The sequence below is a fragment of the Mustela nigripes genome, chromosome 2, assembly GCF_022355385.1.
Source record: "Mustela nigripes isolate SB6536 chromosome 2, MUSNIG.SB6536, whole genome shotgun sequence".
Classification (NCBI taxonomy): Eukaryota; Metazoa; Chordata; class Mammalia; order Carnivora; family Mustelidae; genus Mustela; species Mustela nigripes.
Genome location: NC_081558.1, coordinates 98,284,121 through 98,302,604, shown reverse-complemented (window position 1 = coordinate 98,302,604; position 18,484 = coordinate 98,284,121). Strand labels below are relative to the sequence as shown.

Genomic DNA, 18,484 nt, shown 5'->3' with positions numbered 1-18,484 from the left:
AGATTTGTCTATAATTAGATTTTGTTGTAAATTCCCTTTCATGAAACCTCTTTTACTTAAAAGGAATTAGGTCAGATTTTTATAAAGGCAGTAAGAGTATCTGTGACAGATTTATTCAAATTCTCCATTGGTTCCATTAAAATGTGCCGTTTTGCCTGCATACAGCTAGTGCTGAGTAACAGAGTGACCACGGTTGCTATTACTGGCAATAAGTCCTATCTACTGAGATTCAAAATGGAGATAATATACACTTCGTTCATTCATTATTCACAGATTGTGCTAAGTAGTAGGGTGAGAGCTGGGGTCAGAACTGATAAGGCACAAGTCCATGCTCCAGATTTTCAGATTGGCAGGGGAAATAAGATGCACTCGAGTAAGAGTTAGGTGGTAAGTATCAGGAAAGAGAAAAAAAATACCCACCATGATCATTCAGGAAAGAAATGTGAAAATCTAGTTTTTAAAGCAGTATAAGTTAAAAAAGTATCTACCAGGAGTTTCTTTTTTTTTCTTTCTTTCAGGAGTTTCTAAGTGACATTCAAAAACTGACCTGCAATTGGAAAGAACAGTAGAATTATAAATTCAGTGGTAGTGAAGATGGCTACATCAGATTCAACCTTTCTGTTCTGACCTTAATTTAATTTAGAATCCTGCTTTCCTTTCTGTCCAACATAATTATTTTCAAGGACAGACTGGAAAAACATAGTCCTGACCAGGGTCAGCTATATCAATTTTCCTTTAAGATTTAAAAAGATGTATACTCAAACATAGTGATCCGAAGGGGCATGTGCACCCGAATGTTTATAGCAGCAATGTCCACAATAGCCAAACTATGGAAAGAACCTAGATGTCCATCAACAGATGAATGGATAAAGAAGATGTGGTATATACACACATACACACACACACACACACACACACACACACACACACACACACAATGGAATATTATGCAGCCATCAAAAGAAATGAAATCTTGCCATTTGCGATGACGTGGATGGAACTAGAGGGTATTATGCTTAGCGAAGTAAGTCAATTGGAGAAAGACAACTATCATATGATCTCTCTGATATGAGGAAGTAGAGATGCAACGTGTGGGGTTTGAGGGGTAGGAAAAGAATAAATGGAACAAGATGGGATCGGGAGAGAGACAAACCAGAAGAGACTCTGAATCTCACTAAACAAACTGAGGGTTGCCAGGGGGAGGAGGGGAGGGAAAGGGGGGTGGGGTTATGGACATTGGGGAGGGTATGTGCTATGGTGAGTGCTGTGAAGTGTGTAAACCTGGCAATTCACAGACATGTACCCCTGGGGCTAATAATACATTATATGTTTATTAAAAAATTTAAAAAATTATTAAAAAAATAAATAAAAAAGATGTATACTTTTCAACACATTTTTTTCTGATTATACAAGTAAAACATAAAAGAAACAAGTAAAAGTAACACACTCATTATTACAGATCTAGACAAAAAAGGAGGTAAAAAATAAATTTTATTGATGCCCCCAACCAGAGGATAAAACTGTTACTTTTCTCATAGCAAATAGAAAACACATAAAATTTCATGAACGTAATGTCATGAACATAATTTCATGAACGTAATTCAAGGGCAAATATATGTTCATTATGTACTCACAACTTTATTCTTGTAGAATCTAACAGATATGTACTTGACATACAGTATAGAATCTAACAGATATGTACTTGACATACAGTAACACACACACACACACACACACATACACACACATCCGAGTGTAACGCACTCAAAGGGTTGCAAACTAAAACTATTCCAACAGAATGTTGTGCAACTGCTAAATTATGAAATCATACCCGAATAAAAATAAAATAAAACAAAAAATTCTGGCTCAGAATACTTGCCAAAATTGTTCCAAAACCGTAATGTAGGAATGTTAGAATATAAAAAGTACACATTATCCAAAAGCTATTACTCTGGACGACTGGGCTTTACAGGCAAAGCAATAAAAATTAAAGAGAGGGATTCCTGGCAGGATGGTACAGGGTAGAAATTTCCAAACCTGCCTTTATAGCACACTTAGTGCCTCAGTATGTCCAAGGCCAAGAGAAATAAGTAACCATTCTGTTAATTACATAGTTGGGGCCAAACCATTTAATAAATGTGTATGTCCCAACAATTTAGTGGCCATTTAAAAAATAATACCCATATATTGAAAGAAATATATTTTTATTGCATTCTCAAATAACCACAATCACTTACTAATGAGATATGGGCAATCTGATGGGCACTGCATGACTTCTCAAATCTTGGAATCAAACCTGAGAATCAGACTGACACCCACCCTTATATCCTGTTCCTGATTTTTGTGCAGTATTTACTTTTTATCACAGCCACTGCAGGAAACCAAACTTTTCAAAGATATGATGTTATCAAAAAGAATGCAGCAGGGATCTAATGAGGAGACTGGACACTCTCTCGAACTAGAGGTTCACAAAGGGTCTGACAGATAGGGAATATCCCTGTGTTTCCTTCAGAAATTTAAAATAAGCCATGATGCCCTTGTGAATTTGCTGTGGTATTCCAGGGCAGATGGATATCTAAAATAAAGGTTATCTTTGAAAAATTTGATACATAAATTGATATATAAACTGATATATAAATTGCTGGTCATTTTATTACAGAGCACATATATGCAAATTGGGATACTATGACAGATCATTTTATAGACCAAGAGAGCTCTGTTATTGCTTTTCCCTTTCCTTTCCTTTAACAAAAGGAATTCTGCTAAAGATGCTGATTTTTTAATCCATCTGCAAGTAATAGCCACCTATGGGATTATGTGTTTAATTATGGCTTTATTTGTTATAAGGGTAGACTGGAGGACTGTAGGATTATTTGTTGTAACAAGCACTTGCATGGATAAGAGTACACGAGAGTCTGAAAGTAGCTCTACAGGGACCAACTGCCCAGTGGCATGTATGTTTTATGGGGACTCCATAGGAGGAAGGTCCCTTTAGTCTATGTATGAGTAAGACCGCAGATGGAATTAAGGTTGCTAGTCACTTGACCTTAAAATGTGGAGATTATCTGGGATTATCTGGGTGCACTCAAGGTAATCACATGGATCCTTAAAAGTGGAAGGCAGGGCAGAAGATGAGAGCTCAGAGGAAGATGTGACTTGGAGGAAAGGTGCTGGTATGTTGTATGAGAAGAACTTGACCCACGGCTGACTTTACAGATGGAGGAATGGTGCCACGAACTCAGGAATGTCGGCAGCCTCTGGAATTTAGAAAAGGCAAGGACGTGGATTCTTCCCTGGAGGTTGACTCTTGCCTAGTGAGACCCAGGTTGGACTTCTAACCGACAAATGTAAGACAATAAATTTGTGTCATTTTAGGCCACTATATTTGTGGTAACTTGTTGCAGCAGCCATAGAAAGCTAATGCAGACTCCCAAAATGATACTATTAATAACAGTACAATAGCAGCTATAAATATTTCAGGTCAATCAGATGAGCTAAGTAAGCTGCCTATAATATACTTCTAATAGGTATTTGCCAGTAAGTTTTGTTTTATATTAATGATATAAGAAGACTGAATAACCTATAGGTGTTGGTGGAAGAAATTTTACTGGTATATACTTCAAACATCAAAGCTTTATGCCTTTACTCATTTTCCTTATTTCTTAACAATGATGTAATGGCTATAAAGAAGATAAAAATCTCTGTATTATGCTCTGATATGAATTTTAAAAGAATATAGGCTTTTCTATGCTATATATAAGTTTAAAGATTATACTTCTTTTCCATAGGTAAAATACCAATGAAAGTATTTTTCATTATTTCTTGAACTCTTTTTATTTTTAAGATTTTATTTATTTATTTGACAGAGAGAGATCACAAGTAGGCAAAGAGGCAGGCAGAGAGAGGAGGAAGCAGGCTCTCTGCTGAGCAGAAAGCCTGACGTGGGGATCGATCCCAGGACCCTGAGACCATGACCTGAGCCGAAGGCAGAGGCTTAACCCACTGAGTCACCTAGGTGGTCCTTGAACTCTTTTTAGTTAGGAAGATAGTTTGATGCCTGGACTTGGGAAATATTTTTTTACATTTATTAGTTTTATAATTTTTATAGTTTTATAACTATAATTACTTATTCTATTTCTATAGAATAGAAAACAAGAAAAATTCCTACTGAAAATATCTATTCAAAGTTCAAAATAGTCTCTGTTTACCTGTGGTTAAAGGCAGGTGAGTAATGCTGTTCAAACAGGTCAGGGTGAACCACGTGGATGAGAGGGTAGCCCCAGAAAACAGGAGGAGAAGAATTAGTTTCAGCATACCCCTGATAAAATCTGCAAACCTGAAAAGAAACAACATTCTATTATAAGCCTACCCAGATTTTGAAGATACTATTTAAATTAATGACACACTTTCATTAAACAATGCTTTCTTGAAAAAAATTTCCATGAGTTCTTTTTAAAGCAAGTAACAAAACTTTTTTTAACTAGTACCTTTTATTTTGTATGTATGTGATAAATGTTACTTTGTGGCAGGTATTTTTTCCTCTTACAAAACACACAAAATGTGATCTCTGCTCAAGATCTGTAACTGACAGGATGGATTCTGTGTTTTCATTATTTATTTATTTATTTATTTATTTATTTATTTAAAGATTTATTTATTTATTTATTTATTTGCCAAAGAGAGAGATCACAAGTAGGCAGAGAGGCAGGCAGAGAGGGGCGGGAAGCAGGCTCCCTGCTGAGCAGAGAGCCTGATGCAGGCTCAATCCTAGGACTCTGAGATCATGACCTGAGTTGAAGGCAGAGGCTTAACCCACTAAGCCACCCAGGTACCCCTGGATTCTGTGTTTTTAAATGCTACTTTTACTTTCCTCAAATATTTTTCTATACTTCCCAAAATTCTATAACGAGCACCTACTATTCTAGTTTTAGAAAACAGTCTAACCTGTTGACACAAACTGGCAAAGATGGCTCTCCCCAAATTCAAACTCAGAGAATACAAATGCTTACACCTAGAGCCCCTTGGGCTCCTATATAATCTGGTCTCTGCCTCCATTCTCCCTCCGCCTAACTATTCTCCAGTTGGACAGCCCTGTTTCTGTTTCTTGTACAAGCGAGGGTTGTTTCCCACAGCAAGATGTAGCTTTTGCCTTTGTCCTGTTTGCCTGGAATGCTGTTTCCTCCCATTCCTGATGTGACTCACTCCAGCTTACTCCACAGGTCGTTCAGGTCTCAGTAAGTTCAATAAGACTCTCCATGCTCATGGAAGAAGTCCTCACCATTCATCCCATCTCCATACCCTGTTTCTTCACAGCATTTATCTCTATTGGCATTTCTCTTGTTTTGGCATGTGTATATTTTTTGTCTTCTGATGAGACTGTAAGCTTTTGAAAGCAAGAATGTAGCTCTGGAGTAACAAATACTATCCTATAAAGGTTGTAACTTATGTTTCATAGCATTTTAAGTTTTCAAAATTCCTGCTTTTCTCTGAATTAACATGAAATAAAAAGGCAAACGGTAGAGATGCTTATTATTTAGTTAAGACCCACAACTTTTCTATTTGCCGACCACTTTTCCTCACCTATAGTTGTTGGCTGTACAGGCACAATTCTCTGGCTGTGCCAACATACAACTTACTCTGTCCTTGAGAATTGTTTCTATTGTAGAAAAAGCGATTCTATCCCAAATATAACACCTACCATGTTTCCTCTACTTTGAAGCTTTAAAATTGATCTTAATTTTTATTGTAATTACATTAGTGTCCCTCTTAGAATTTTCAATACTATCTTTTGTGTTTCATGCTTATTTGATGTGACAAGGTTAATCATGTTTGTAAGCCTTATCTAGGCTAAAATAGCTTCCTATGACAGCTGATGCCATCTTTTGGTGGAAAAAATTGATGCATCTTTGCCCAATGACTTAGGTTTGTTCTCGACTATGAAAGTTCACTAGCAGAAAATTCTTAAGTACTCTGAAAAAGGTTCTACAGCGTGGTAGAAATTTCCCTAAAGAAAATCCAAAAACTGTTATAATTTCACGCCCACCAAACACTTTTTTGATTTATGTTTTGGTATGCTGCAAGAATGTACTTGTCTCACAGGCAGATGGCGAGGTATGAGAGAATAAAATAGTTTTCTGGTACAATCAGAACTGAAAAAAGTTGAGCAGTGAGGACATTGACAGGGCCAGATCACACAAGAATAAGCTAAGCACTGTGATCTTATCTATTTTTGTAAACCTAGTCCTTTCTTTTTTTTTGTTTTGTTTTAACTTTAAAATTTTTTATTTTTTATAAACATATATTTTTATCCCCAGGGGTATAGGTCCGTGAATCGCCAGGTCCACACACCCCACAGCACACCCCCCACAATGTCCATAACCCCACTCCCCTTCTCCCAACCTAGTCCTTTCAAATGGGTTAATACCATTTGAACAGTGTAACTATTAGGACATTTGCTAGTGGCCTTTAGTACCATAATTACAAAAAAAATCACCTAAGCACTAATGTCTTTAAGGAGATTCTGTTCTAGGGATCCCCCAAATGGTGTTATGAACATAACTTTAAAATTGATTCTAGGCCTAGCAAATAGCTACAATTGATTTCAGATCCCAAAGTAAGGGTAGTATTTTTTTAAAGAACTTCCATTTCAACAAATTAAAAACAGAAATGTCCTCACTCTCAGTTTCTCCTCTAGCTCTATTTCTATATAGATAAAATAAAGGGTTTACAGAAAAAATATAAAGTGAAAGGTACACGTGAGATGTCATTTTTGATACATCTTAGTTCCCTCTTTGACCTATGTGGTGCTCAGAATAGGATTTGGTTAATGATGACTCACTATAATTGGCTTGGAGATTTAATTAGAAAAATTAGATAAGATTCTGTCAAATGTGACAGGTCAATGTACTTCAGTATCCATGTAGTGATTTCCCACAAATGCTCCCTGCCTATTCCTCTTCTTTAGCTTTTAGATTTTATTCTTATATTTCCCTAACTTGTAAAAACCTTAGAGTGATTTAGAAATTACAGTGTCAATTTATTCTTTCATTATCCCAGAAACACTATGTAAACTGTAAGGTCTAGCTATAATATTATCCTGTGTCAATTATGTTTAAGTATTTAGAAATTGAGGTGATTTACATATCTTATTTGATCTCCCCCAATATGTAATTAGATTCTTCTCTTTCTGGTAAAGTTGATTGCCTAATTTTGTTTTTGATGAAACAAGGTAAATGATTTGGGAAGTGAATGAGTATTATCTCCTTGGAAACACCAAGAATAGTTTTACAGGCAGTCATCTGGATAAGTGATATTTCCATTCTTTTTTTTTTTTTTAGAAAGAAATGAGACTTTTTCCTTCTTCTGACTCATTCTAAAAATGTGTTGTCATAATGGGTTAAGATCAAAGGGAGTTTGGTGAAACCGGAAGTCTTTATGTGCATTTTTCAGCAAAAGGGAATAAACAGGGATGTACCTGCCAAAAAAGACTGAAAATAAATTTCTGCTAATCAGATCCTCCCTTTTCATGGAAAGTTCTAGAGATGCTCTTACAAATAGTTCATTCCAATTCTTCTCTATTCTCAATTAAGTAATCAATTTGTCGTTATTATTGTAATGCTTTTCTCTGGGTTCCACTTGTAGATCCTGTTCTCCAATAATAGGGGAGTGAGGCAGCTTACACTGGAAATACATCTCCATCCTCCAAAAACATTTTAGGACAGATTACTCCTGAGAAAGGTTTCTTGTAGCAGGAAAATTCTTACTGCATATGAATTTTCTTATAGTCTGAACAAGTGCCCTTCTCGGACCTTTGCCTGTTTTATTTTTCCCTGAATCTTAACATTTATCAAAAGCAGTCATTTTTCTGGTTTTTGGTTTTGGTTCAGCCCACTCACAGGGTTAACGTAAAATATTCTCACCTTGCCATAGCTATTCCAACAACACAGCCTCCAACTATGGACCAAAATCCAATCCAGCCAGCATCTACCTGTGGAGAAAGTGGCAGACACATTTAATATAAGACTATAAGGCTGCAATTAAGAAAGCATGAAAAAAAGATCTTCTCTAATCAATACATAATTCAATATATATGTATGCATTTCTATATACATGCATAATTCAATATTTTATCAATAACTAAATGGCAACAAATCTTGGAAATACTATTTAAGAAAATGAATAAAATAAAAGGATTCATGTGTGACTAATCCAATTTATTTAAGTAAGTATATTCTTGATTAACTTTTATCGGAATATTTAAATCAACAAAATAATCAGTTTCACAAATAAATGTTTTCAAGTATGTACTACTTTGTACTAGAACCCTTAAGAAAACAGGAAAAGGACAGAAGACAGTCACTGACCCAAGAGTTTTAAATATAACCAACATACAGGAAACTACTGGGAAATAATCAGGTGCTCAAACATCTGGCAACAATTAAAGATGTATCAAGAGTCACAGAAGAGAGAACTCACAGAAGAGAAAGCAAGTGAGAGCCTGAGAAATGGGGGTTAAGCACCTAGGGAGACTACTGAAAGACAATCTGAGGTGATTTCAAATATATAGCTCATTGCACTCGTGAGAAAACATTTCCAACCCTGCCATTTAGCAGCTTTATGACCCTGGACAAATTATGTCTTCTTACCCATAGAATGGACTAAATGAGATAATTTGTGTACAGGACTTAAATCAGTGGTCAGTGTACAGGAAGTGCTCAGTAAAGGCTGTTACTACCACCTGATGATGATTCTCCATCTATCTAATAATGTCTTTAAGTCTTTCCTCCGCTCATGGCCAAACTTTCTCGAGCAATCTACAAATACTGCCTAGATTCACCCATCACTCACGTATTTTTAACTCCTCCTATGACTTGGCTTCTGTCCCAATTCATACTCTTAAGTCTCAGTTTCCTCATTATTATAATGAGGATAACAATGGTTTTTTTTTTTTTTTTTTGAGACTTAAATAAGCTAACATGTTCAATACATGTTACTGGTTACCACTGGAATTCCACGTATCCCTAAGAGTATCAGTGCATTTTGTCTCCTCTTTCCCTTCCCATGGCCACCATGCTTGCTTATTACCTTATTTCTTACTTCTAGATTCCTGTAATAGCTTCTTAAATGGTCTCCACAATCTATTCTGCCCACTATTGCCAGAATAATTATCCCAATCATTCCACTTTCCTGCTCAGAAATAGTTACTGGCTTTCATTGTGGTTACAGGGCCAAGTCCAAACTTGACCTGTCAATTGAGAGCTGCCCAAACTAAATTCTACCATTTATTATTTTCCTAGTCATATTTCTCATTACACCTCTTCACCAAAATGTTCCCTAGGTAGAACCTAGGCACTCAGGTGGACTGTATGTCTTAGCGGTCATTCAAACACATGGGACTATGCGCACAAGTTCTCAATGGAAGTGGGCAGAATGAAAGTGTGCCACCACCAAGCAAGAGCCTGGAAGATGGCTGTAAGCTCCTCCGGGCTTCCTTTCCCTTTCCAACCACTAGAATCGGGATGTAGTCACCAGCCTATACCATGCATACAATGACAGGGTCATAGGCGACAGGATTGTTGCAGAGTGGAAGCAGCCTGGGTCTCTAAATCAGTGGGAGGAAAAGAGCTATCCGAACTGTGGACAAATGTCCTAGATTGTTATGCAAACCGTCCTAGATTATGATGTAAATGAGAACTAAATTCCTTAAGCCTCAGAATTCTGGGATTCTACTTCTCATAGCAGCTTAGCCTACTCTAAGTAATACAATTACTTAACAGTGTTTGGTGCCAGAACAAAGATAAGTACTCTCTGGAGAAAGAGAACAGCCTGAAGCTTAATTTAGCTCCACATTTTTTTTTTTCATCATTGGCATTTGGGGCCAGAGAATTCTCTGTTCTGCAGAACTGCCCCCTCTCCCTGCAGAGCATTTAGTATCCATTGTCTAAGGCCCACTTAATGCTATTAGGCCCTCCCAAACATTTCCATCTATCCCTTGGGTGAGTGGGGCCCTGTGTCAGGCGAAGAACCACTGTGCAGCCAACTGTAGTAATCCTGGTCCTTTTAGGCCAGTGGTGCTTTTCTGCTTCCTTTGTTCATGACATTTGCTTTAATTAATAATATTCTACCCACTAATTTATTAAAATTTTTCTTTAATTCTTAAAAAGATGTATTTTAGAGAGAGTGAGTGCAGAGGTGGGGGGCAAGGGAAAGGGAGAGACAGAATCTTAAGCAGACTCCCTACTGAGTGCAGAGCCTTTCTCAGGGCTCGATCCCATGACTCCAGGAACATGACCCTCAGCTGAAACTGAGAGTTGGTCTCTTAACTGATTCATCCAAGTGCTTCATTCTTCCTCATTTAATTTTAAATTTCACTTTATTTAATACCTGGTGTGACTCCTCATGTCTCTCTGAGTGTTTATACAGAGAAAGACACTTGAAAGGGTGTCTCGAGATTTATAATGAGAAGCATAAAATCTGCAAAATCAGAATTTTTAAATGGGTGCTACAATAGGGAACATAGCCAAGGGTACTATAATAGTGTGGTATGGTGACAGACGGGAGCTACGCTTGTGGTGAGCAGAGCATCATGTACAGACTTGTTGAATCACTATGTTGTACACCTGAAGCTAATGTAACATTGTGTGTCAACTATACTTCCCAAAAAATGGATAAATAATAAAATTTTTAAACAGAGGGCTGAATAAATATATAATAAATGAAAAAAATAAATAAATGAGTGCTACACTCTTCTTTCTTGGAACTGAGCATGCTTGGAATACCTGCCTCGGAAGGAAAAAAAAAAAAAAAATTGACTTTAGGGCCTATTGTAGGATGGGTGGCCTTGTAAAAAAAAAACCCAACCTTTATTTTTATTTTTTTAAGATTTATTTATTTATTTACTTGACAGAGAGAGTGCATGAGAGCACAAGCAGTGGGAGCAGCAGAGAGAGAGGGTGAAGCAGGCTCCCCGCTCTGCAGGGAGCCTGACGTGGATGTGGGATCATGACCTGAGGCAAAGGCAGACACTTAACCGACTGGGCCACCCAGGTGCCCCAAAACCTCAGCCTTTAGATGGTGACTTTGAAGGGCTATTACCTAAGATACCACACACTCAAAATAGAATAGTATTTTGTGGGACTGAAATGCAGTTACCTCAATTCCTAAAACTGGATTCCTGGATTCCTGTAAGAAAAAACCTAGTTCTTTCTCAGGTTAAATAACATCATCTTGATGCTTAAGTGAGCTCTACAATTTTTTATATACGATGTCTGGCACTCAGTCAAAAATAAAGGCATACCTCATAAAGCGATAAGAAAACATAAATGGATACCACAAATATAAAGAGACCCACAGGGGATCCAGATCAAGAAATTATGAGACTTTAAGCAACTATTTTTAATAATTCAAAAAAGTTAAAGATTGAGTACTTCTATAGAAATTTGTAAACTATGAAAAAGATTCAAATAAAAATGTTATAACTTCAGAATACAAGTGAAATTAACAACTTAGAATGAGTTTAACAAAAATATTAGAGCTGAAAACTGAAACAGTGAGTTGAAAGAAAGGCTAGATGAAACAGCGAGTCTGAACCAGAGAAAGGCAAAAGGACAGAAAATTCAGAAAAGGGATTAAGAGACATAGGGCATATATAAAGTGAAAGTATAACATACAGAGTCTCCAAAGGAAATTAGAGAAAATAGAACCTAAGAAAGTTAATTTTTATTTTATTTCATCAACTAATTGAAATTTCTTTTTTTAAAAAAGATTTTATTTATTTATTTGAGAGAGAGAGAGAGAGAGAGCACAAGCAGGGGGAGGGGCAGAGGGAGAAGCAGATTCCCCACTGAGCAGGGACCACAACATGGGGCTCGATTCTAGGACCCTGGGATCATGACCTGAGCTGAAGGCAGATGCTTAACTGATTGAGCCAGCCAGGTGCCCCACAACTAATTTAAATTTCAAATTAAATAGACACAAGTTGGCCAGTAGCCATTTTACTAGACAATGTAGTTGTAGAAGTTAACATAGGGGAATTTATTAATAAATGTAGTATATGGCTCACAAAGAAATTAATTACAAAGAAGTTAATTCTTGAACTGATTTTGGAGATTCAAAAATTTCTAGCCAAAATCTCAATAAAGGGGTATATTTATTCTATAAAATACCGGTTTACTATAACACTAAAATACTTGAGACATATGGGTAGATAAAAGTGATAAAAGATAGGCAAATAGACTGGAGGGAAAAAAGTTGTTTAAAAACACATCTGTGGGGCGCCTGGGTGGCTCAGTGGGTTAAAGCCTCTGCCTTCCGCTCAGGTCACGATCCCTCGAGCCCTGCATCAGGCTCTCTGCTTGGCAGGGAGCCTGCTTCGCTTCCTCTCTTTCTCTGCCTGCCTCTCTGCCTACTTGTAACCTCTGTCTATCAAATAAATAAATAAAATATTAAAAATAAACGCATCTGTGCATATAAGGGCACTTCAATATGACAAAGATGACACTAGAGAGCAAAGAGAAAAGCACGATCTTTTAAAACTGATACCAGGTTAATGGATACCTATATGGGGAAAAAAAGAAACTGAACTCCTACCTTATAACAAGCACAAAATTCAATTCTAGGTTTAAATGTGAAAGGAATAATGATAAACCCATCCAATGGTGCGTTCTATGATGACAGAAATGTTCTGATCTGCACTGTCCAATATGGTATGTATGGTATATTTATTATATATATATTAATAAACTTCAAGCAAGCAAAGATTTCTCTTTCCTGCATTTCTGTGCTACATTCAACATGTACCTCTGAGTTGGTTTCTATTCAGTACTTGCTCTTTATAAATTCGGGTCACATTTTCCTGTTTGTCTAATTTTTTTTTTTTTCTTTTAACAGTAGGGTACATGCTGTGGATGACATAATATAAAGATTCTGGATCCTTTTATCTTTCTCTAAAATGGTTCATTTTGGCATTTTGTATTAGTCTGCAGTTCAATTAATAACTGATCACCTTGAACTTGTACAGGCTTAATTTTGTGTTTTATTAAGGTATGTAAGTAGAAACCACAGTGTTTCCCGAGCTCCCCTCACTTGGTAGGACTCAATCTCCAAATTGTCTCCTCAGCCGATTTTTTTCAGGGCTTGCGTACTGTGGGTCTAAGTAGAACAGGCCTTATTTTATCTAGAGTATGGTTCTTGATTCTAAATTCTGGCCTAGATTCTTGTGTCTCAGAAGAAGCCCAAATATATTAACAAGGTATTAATGAGGACTTACCATTCCAGCGGAGCAAGAATCTAAGAGCCCAGCACTGCTTGCCCTCTACTCTATTCGCTCTGCTTTACACCTCCTGGCCATCTTTCTGTTAAGCCTCTGGGAGCTCTACCCTTTATATGTGCAGTCCATCTCTCAGCCAAGGCTTGCTGAGGATCCCACATAGTCATAGCCTTCTGGGGAGGCCCCTTCTGCACAGCTCTCTTCTTTATAATCAGTAAGAAAAAGGCAGCCCAAGAGTGGGCAAGAGACTTGAACAAGTGTGTCACAAGAAAGGATATTCAAATGTTCAACACTTAAAAAGATACCACTACAATGGCATTTAACTGCAGAGCCATTAGCATTTCTAACTTTAAAAAAGACTAACACTGCCAAGGGTTGGTGAAGATGTGGAGCAATGAGAAACTTCACGTAGGACTATAAACTGATACAGCCACTTTGGGGAAGTTTGGCATCATCTATTAAACTGGGCATATACCATCACCAGTAATTCTATTCCTAGCTAGATATCCAAACAGAAATATATATAGAGGTGCCTCAAGAGCGTATGAGAATATTCCTACACCTTGTTTGTGACAGTCAAAAATCATACACAATCCAAATGTTCATCATAAGCAGAATGAGCAGATCATTTCTCATTCATACAGTGGGACGGCATGCCCGTGTGCTGGACTTCTTCCATTTGCCCCTTCGAAGCCCTCTGTGCCCTTCTACCATGCTACCTAGAAATGAGGAGAAGGAATATATGGCCTGAAGCATATAGGTGAAATGATTTTAAAGAAATGAGATTACTTTTAAAGAAATGAGATTCTGAGACTAGAGAGATAGTGAGAAATTAAAAAGACAAAGTAGCCATATATATGACAATGGGATCGTGAATCTTTATAAACTGTGAAGCAAGATTAGGATGCAGTCAACAAATGAAGTTTTCCTCCTCTATTCTTCTGTTTATTAACATCATTAACAACAGCCAATAAATGTAGATAAAGTTCATGGCTGTTAACAAAATCCAGGAAGAAAATCAGTATTATTTTTAACTATCTCCTAAGGATTTTGCTTTTGCAAAAATGGTATCAGATAATGTTTTACCCAGGTCTTGAAGTTTAAACCAAGACATACAGACAATATTTATAATTTAAATGAACTAAAAATACCTACAACATATAAAGAAATAAAATGTTTACCTGGCTGACATGCACTGGTGTTAAAATTAAGTCCAGAACTCCAGACCAACCAGCAAATACACCAAGTGGTATGGCATACGCTAAAGCAATCATCAAAAATCTCATGTTGCTGTAAGAGAAGTAAAAGAAAATATTATTACAGATTCAAAATCTTGATTTTAAATTCTTAACTCATGAAAAATGTAAGTCCTTTGGAAACTAGAATACCAGAATCACAAATAGAAAATATTTGTCAATTTCTTAATAAATTTAAAGTTCTTTAAATTTTTTTTTACAAAAATCCTTTTCATTTATATTGTTTAAAGTTGTCAGTATTTATTATATAAATGAATTACCAACATTATTTCATAGAGTAAATAGGTAGGTATAGTTAAAAAAAGCTTTTACTTGAAAGGATAAATTATTCTCCTTTGAATAAGGTGGAGGGGAAAAAAATCAAAGCTTAAAAGAAATACATAATTTGCTAGTTTTATTATTTTCAGAGAGCAGCTTTAATTTTTATTTTATTGCTATTAAAGTCTGAATTAGTCAATGATTTTTAATAGGCAATACACTGCAAATGGCTCAAAACCAAAAAGTATAAAAATATGGGGAAAACATGTCCCTCTTACCCCATTCCTCTCTTCCCACAATTACCAGCATTAGCACTTTCTTGGGTAACTCCCAGAAACAGAAATATACAAGCTTATATATATACACAAATGTGTATATTATATATTATATAAATTTATATATTATATTCTTTTTTTTAAAGATTTTATTTATTTACCTGACAGACAGAGATCACAAGTAGGCAGAGAGGTAGGTAGAGGGAGAGGAGGAAGCAGGCTCCCACTGAGCAGAGAGCCCAATGTGGGGCTCGATCCCAGGACCCTAACGTCATGACCTAAGCCGAAGGCAGAGGCCCCAACCCACTGAGCCACCCAGGCGCCCCTATATATTATATTCTTATATAAGAGTTTATATATTATCATAAATTTGTACTTACATATAATTTATTATATATAAAATTTTGTATACTCTTTATATAAATTTGTATATATATTATAGATACGTACATATTAATATATATATTCTCAACTGTGTGTGTGTGTATATATATTCTTTCCCCAATCTTTCTATATAAATGGTAGCATATTGCAACCATTTGCTGAATTTTACTTTTTTAAAAAATTTTTGTTTTTTCAGTGTTCCAAGATTCATTGTTTCTGCACCACACCCACTGCTCCATGCAATACATGCCCTCCTTAATAGCCACCACCAGGCTCACCCAACCCCCACCCGCACCCCTCCAAAACCCTCAGTTTAACTTAATAAGTCTTAGAACTCTTCCATAGTCAATAAAGAGTTTCCTTCTCTTTCAGAGCTGCGTAGTCCTCTACTATGTTGCTAAATCACAATTTATTTAACCAGCACTCACTGAGAGATCTGTATTTTATTACACATATAATATATAAAGATATTACACACACACATATAATTTTATTCCTTTGCTCTTAACAGTCATTTCACATGTGCACTAGTACATATGGGCAACTGCCACATCAGAAGAATATGCGTATTTGTAACTTCAATAGATAATGCCAACTGCCCTCTACAGAGACTGTACTTTTCTACATAACTATCAAAATGGTTAAAACAAAAACCAAGTGATAACACTAAAGTCTGGTAAAGATGCACAGAAACTAGATGACTTGTGTATTGCTTACAGTAATGAAAAATGATATAGCTGTTCTGGAAAATAGGCTGGCGGGCTTTAAAAAAAAAACCAAAAAACTAAATATGCAACCACCACATAATCCAGCAATTGCACTCCTGGGCATTTGTCCCAGAGAAATGAAAACTTATGTCCCCACAAAAAACCGCATATGAATGTTTATTTGTAATTGCCAAAACATCCCTAGAATCAACACAGATGTCCTTCAACAGGTGAACAGTTAAACTGTACATCCACACCATAGTATTAGGCAAGAAAAAGGAGTAACACAAAACAACCTAGTTGACTCTCCAGAGAAACAGGCTTTTTAAAAAGTTTTTACTTAAATTCCAGTTAGTTAACAGTGTAATATTAGTTTCCGATGTAGAATTTAGTGATTCATCACTTACACACAACACTCAGCGCTCATCACTAAAAGTGCCCTCCTTAACCCATCACCCATTTTACCCATTCCCTGCATGCTTCCCTTCCAGCAACCCTCAGTTTGTTCTCTGCAGTTAAGAGTCAGTTTTCTGGTTTGCCTCTCTCTCTCTCTCTCTCTCGTTTTAAAAGCCAATTCCCAAATTTATGTACTATATTATTCCATTTATATAACATTCTTTTTCCTTTGTTCAAGATTTTATCTATTTATTCATAAGAGACAGAGAGAGAGAGGCAGAGGGAGACACAGGCTCCCCACTGAGCAACAAGCCTGATGTGGGACTTGATCCCAGGACTCCGGGACCATAACCTGAGCCCAAGGCAGATGTTTAACCATCTGAGCCACCCAGGCGCCCATATATAACGTTCTTGAAGCAACATATAGTAATGGAGAACAAATCCGTGTTTGCCTGTAGAGCGGAAGGGATGTAGACGTGGCTACAAAAGGACAAAAAACGGGATCCTTGTGATGATGGAAATGTTCTTTATTGTGACTACCAATGTTAATTTTCTAGCTGTGATACTGTACAACAGTTTTTAAAGTTGTTATCACTGGAGGAAACAGCAAAAAGAGCCCATATCATCTGTATTATTTCCTACAACTGCATGTGAATCTACAATTATTCAGGCATCCTTTGAAGGGCCAGAGAAAATTACATTGATAGGCTCGGGCGGGGAGCATGGCAGGTCCAAAGAACTCCCCTAGAGAGGCTTCCCCTAGGGGCAATTCTGAAGACAAATAATGGAAGAAATGAAGGAAAGTTAGGCATTGGTGAAAAGGGTGTTTTATAGAGAGGAAAGATCTTATACTCTATGGTTTTAACAGAGAATAGTGATCTTGACTCTAGAGTAATTAGAAGCAAACACAGGGCATTTACTGTGGTCAGAGTGATAATTTTATGTTGTTTTTCCTTGTCAGAACAATTTTTTACAGAACTCGTTCTTCAGTGACTTCTCATTTTCCACAGACTAGTTCAAATTACTAGCCTGGCATAGTATGACCTAATCTACCTTTCCTGATTGCTATCTAAACTCTGGTGCTGTGCAGGGAAGAACTTAAATAGCATTAAATTAAAAAAAAAAAACTATCATTTTGAACAATCACATGTATGTGCCACTGGTCACCATCCAATTTAACAAACATTTTTATTTGCCTATTATGTGGAAGGCAATATTCTACATGCTACAGAGATGTGATTTTTAAAACCTTTTTTTTTTTTTAAGATTTTTATTTATTTATTTGACAGACAGAGATCACAACCAGGCAGAGAGGCAGGCAGAGAGAGAGAGGAAGGGAAGCAGGCTCCCTGCCGAGCAGAGAGCCCGACGCAGGGCTCGATCCCAGCACCCTGAGATCATGACCTGAGCCAAAAGCAGAGGCTTTAACCCACCGAGCCACCCAGGTGCCCCAGATTTTTAAAAACTTTTTGCTGTATTCCAAAGTAGTATATTTTTACATTGTGATCTCCCCACATATACATAAATACATACATTCTGAAACAAAAACTATGTACCCTTACTACATGTGATACAATATTTCCATTCTAGATTATTTCATTCTACCCTTTTTTTATTTTTTAAGATGGTCTACCTACTAAATTAGGTGGCTGTGAACCAAAGTTTCAAAAATAGTGTTACCTAGCTATGCTAACTTGGTAGGCACCAGCCACATGTGGCTTTTGAACATTTGAAATGTGGCTAGTACAATGGAGAAACTGAATTTTTCATTTTATTTCATTGTAATTAATTTAAACCAAATTTTAAAACAGAAGCGGTGAAAAGTACTTCCCTATTAACCACAACTTTATTTTTTTGTAGGACTACATTTCACTTTAACTGCTGTATCAGGTAAGATTTTATTGTAATGTGCCGGCTGTAGCATGTGTTGTTTCACTGATC

General features: G+C 36.6%; 1 protein-coding gene across 1 annotated transcript in view; it reads right to left on the bottom strand.

The window, feature by feature from the left end:
• The window catches only part of SLC49A4 (solute carrier family 49 member 4), a 68,936-nt gene that overhangs the window by 16,717 nt on the left and 33,735 nt on the right, over positions 1-18,484 (bottom strand). Inside the window, exons 5-7 of the mRNA XM_059391071.1 lie at positions 14,449-14,557; positions 7,920-7,987; positions 4,209-4,336 (exon numbers count right to left, since the gene is read on the bottom strand). Coding sequence (XP_059247054.1) covers positions 4,209-4,336; positions 7,920-7,987; positions 14,449-14,557 — 305 coding nt within the window. The remainder of the gene's footprint in view (positions 1-4,208; positions 4,337-7,919; positions 7,988-14,448; positions 14,558-18,484) is intronic.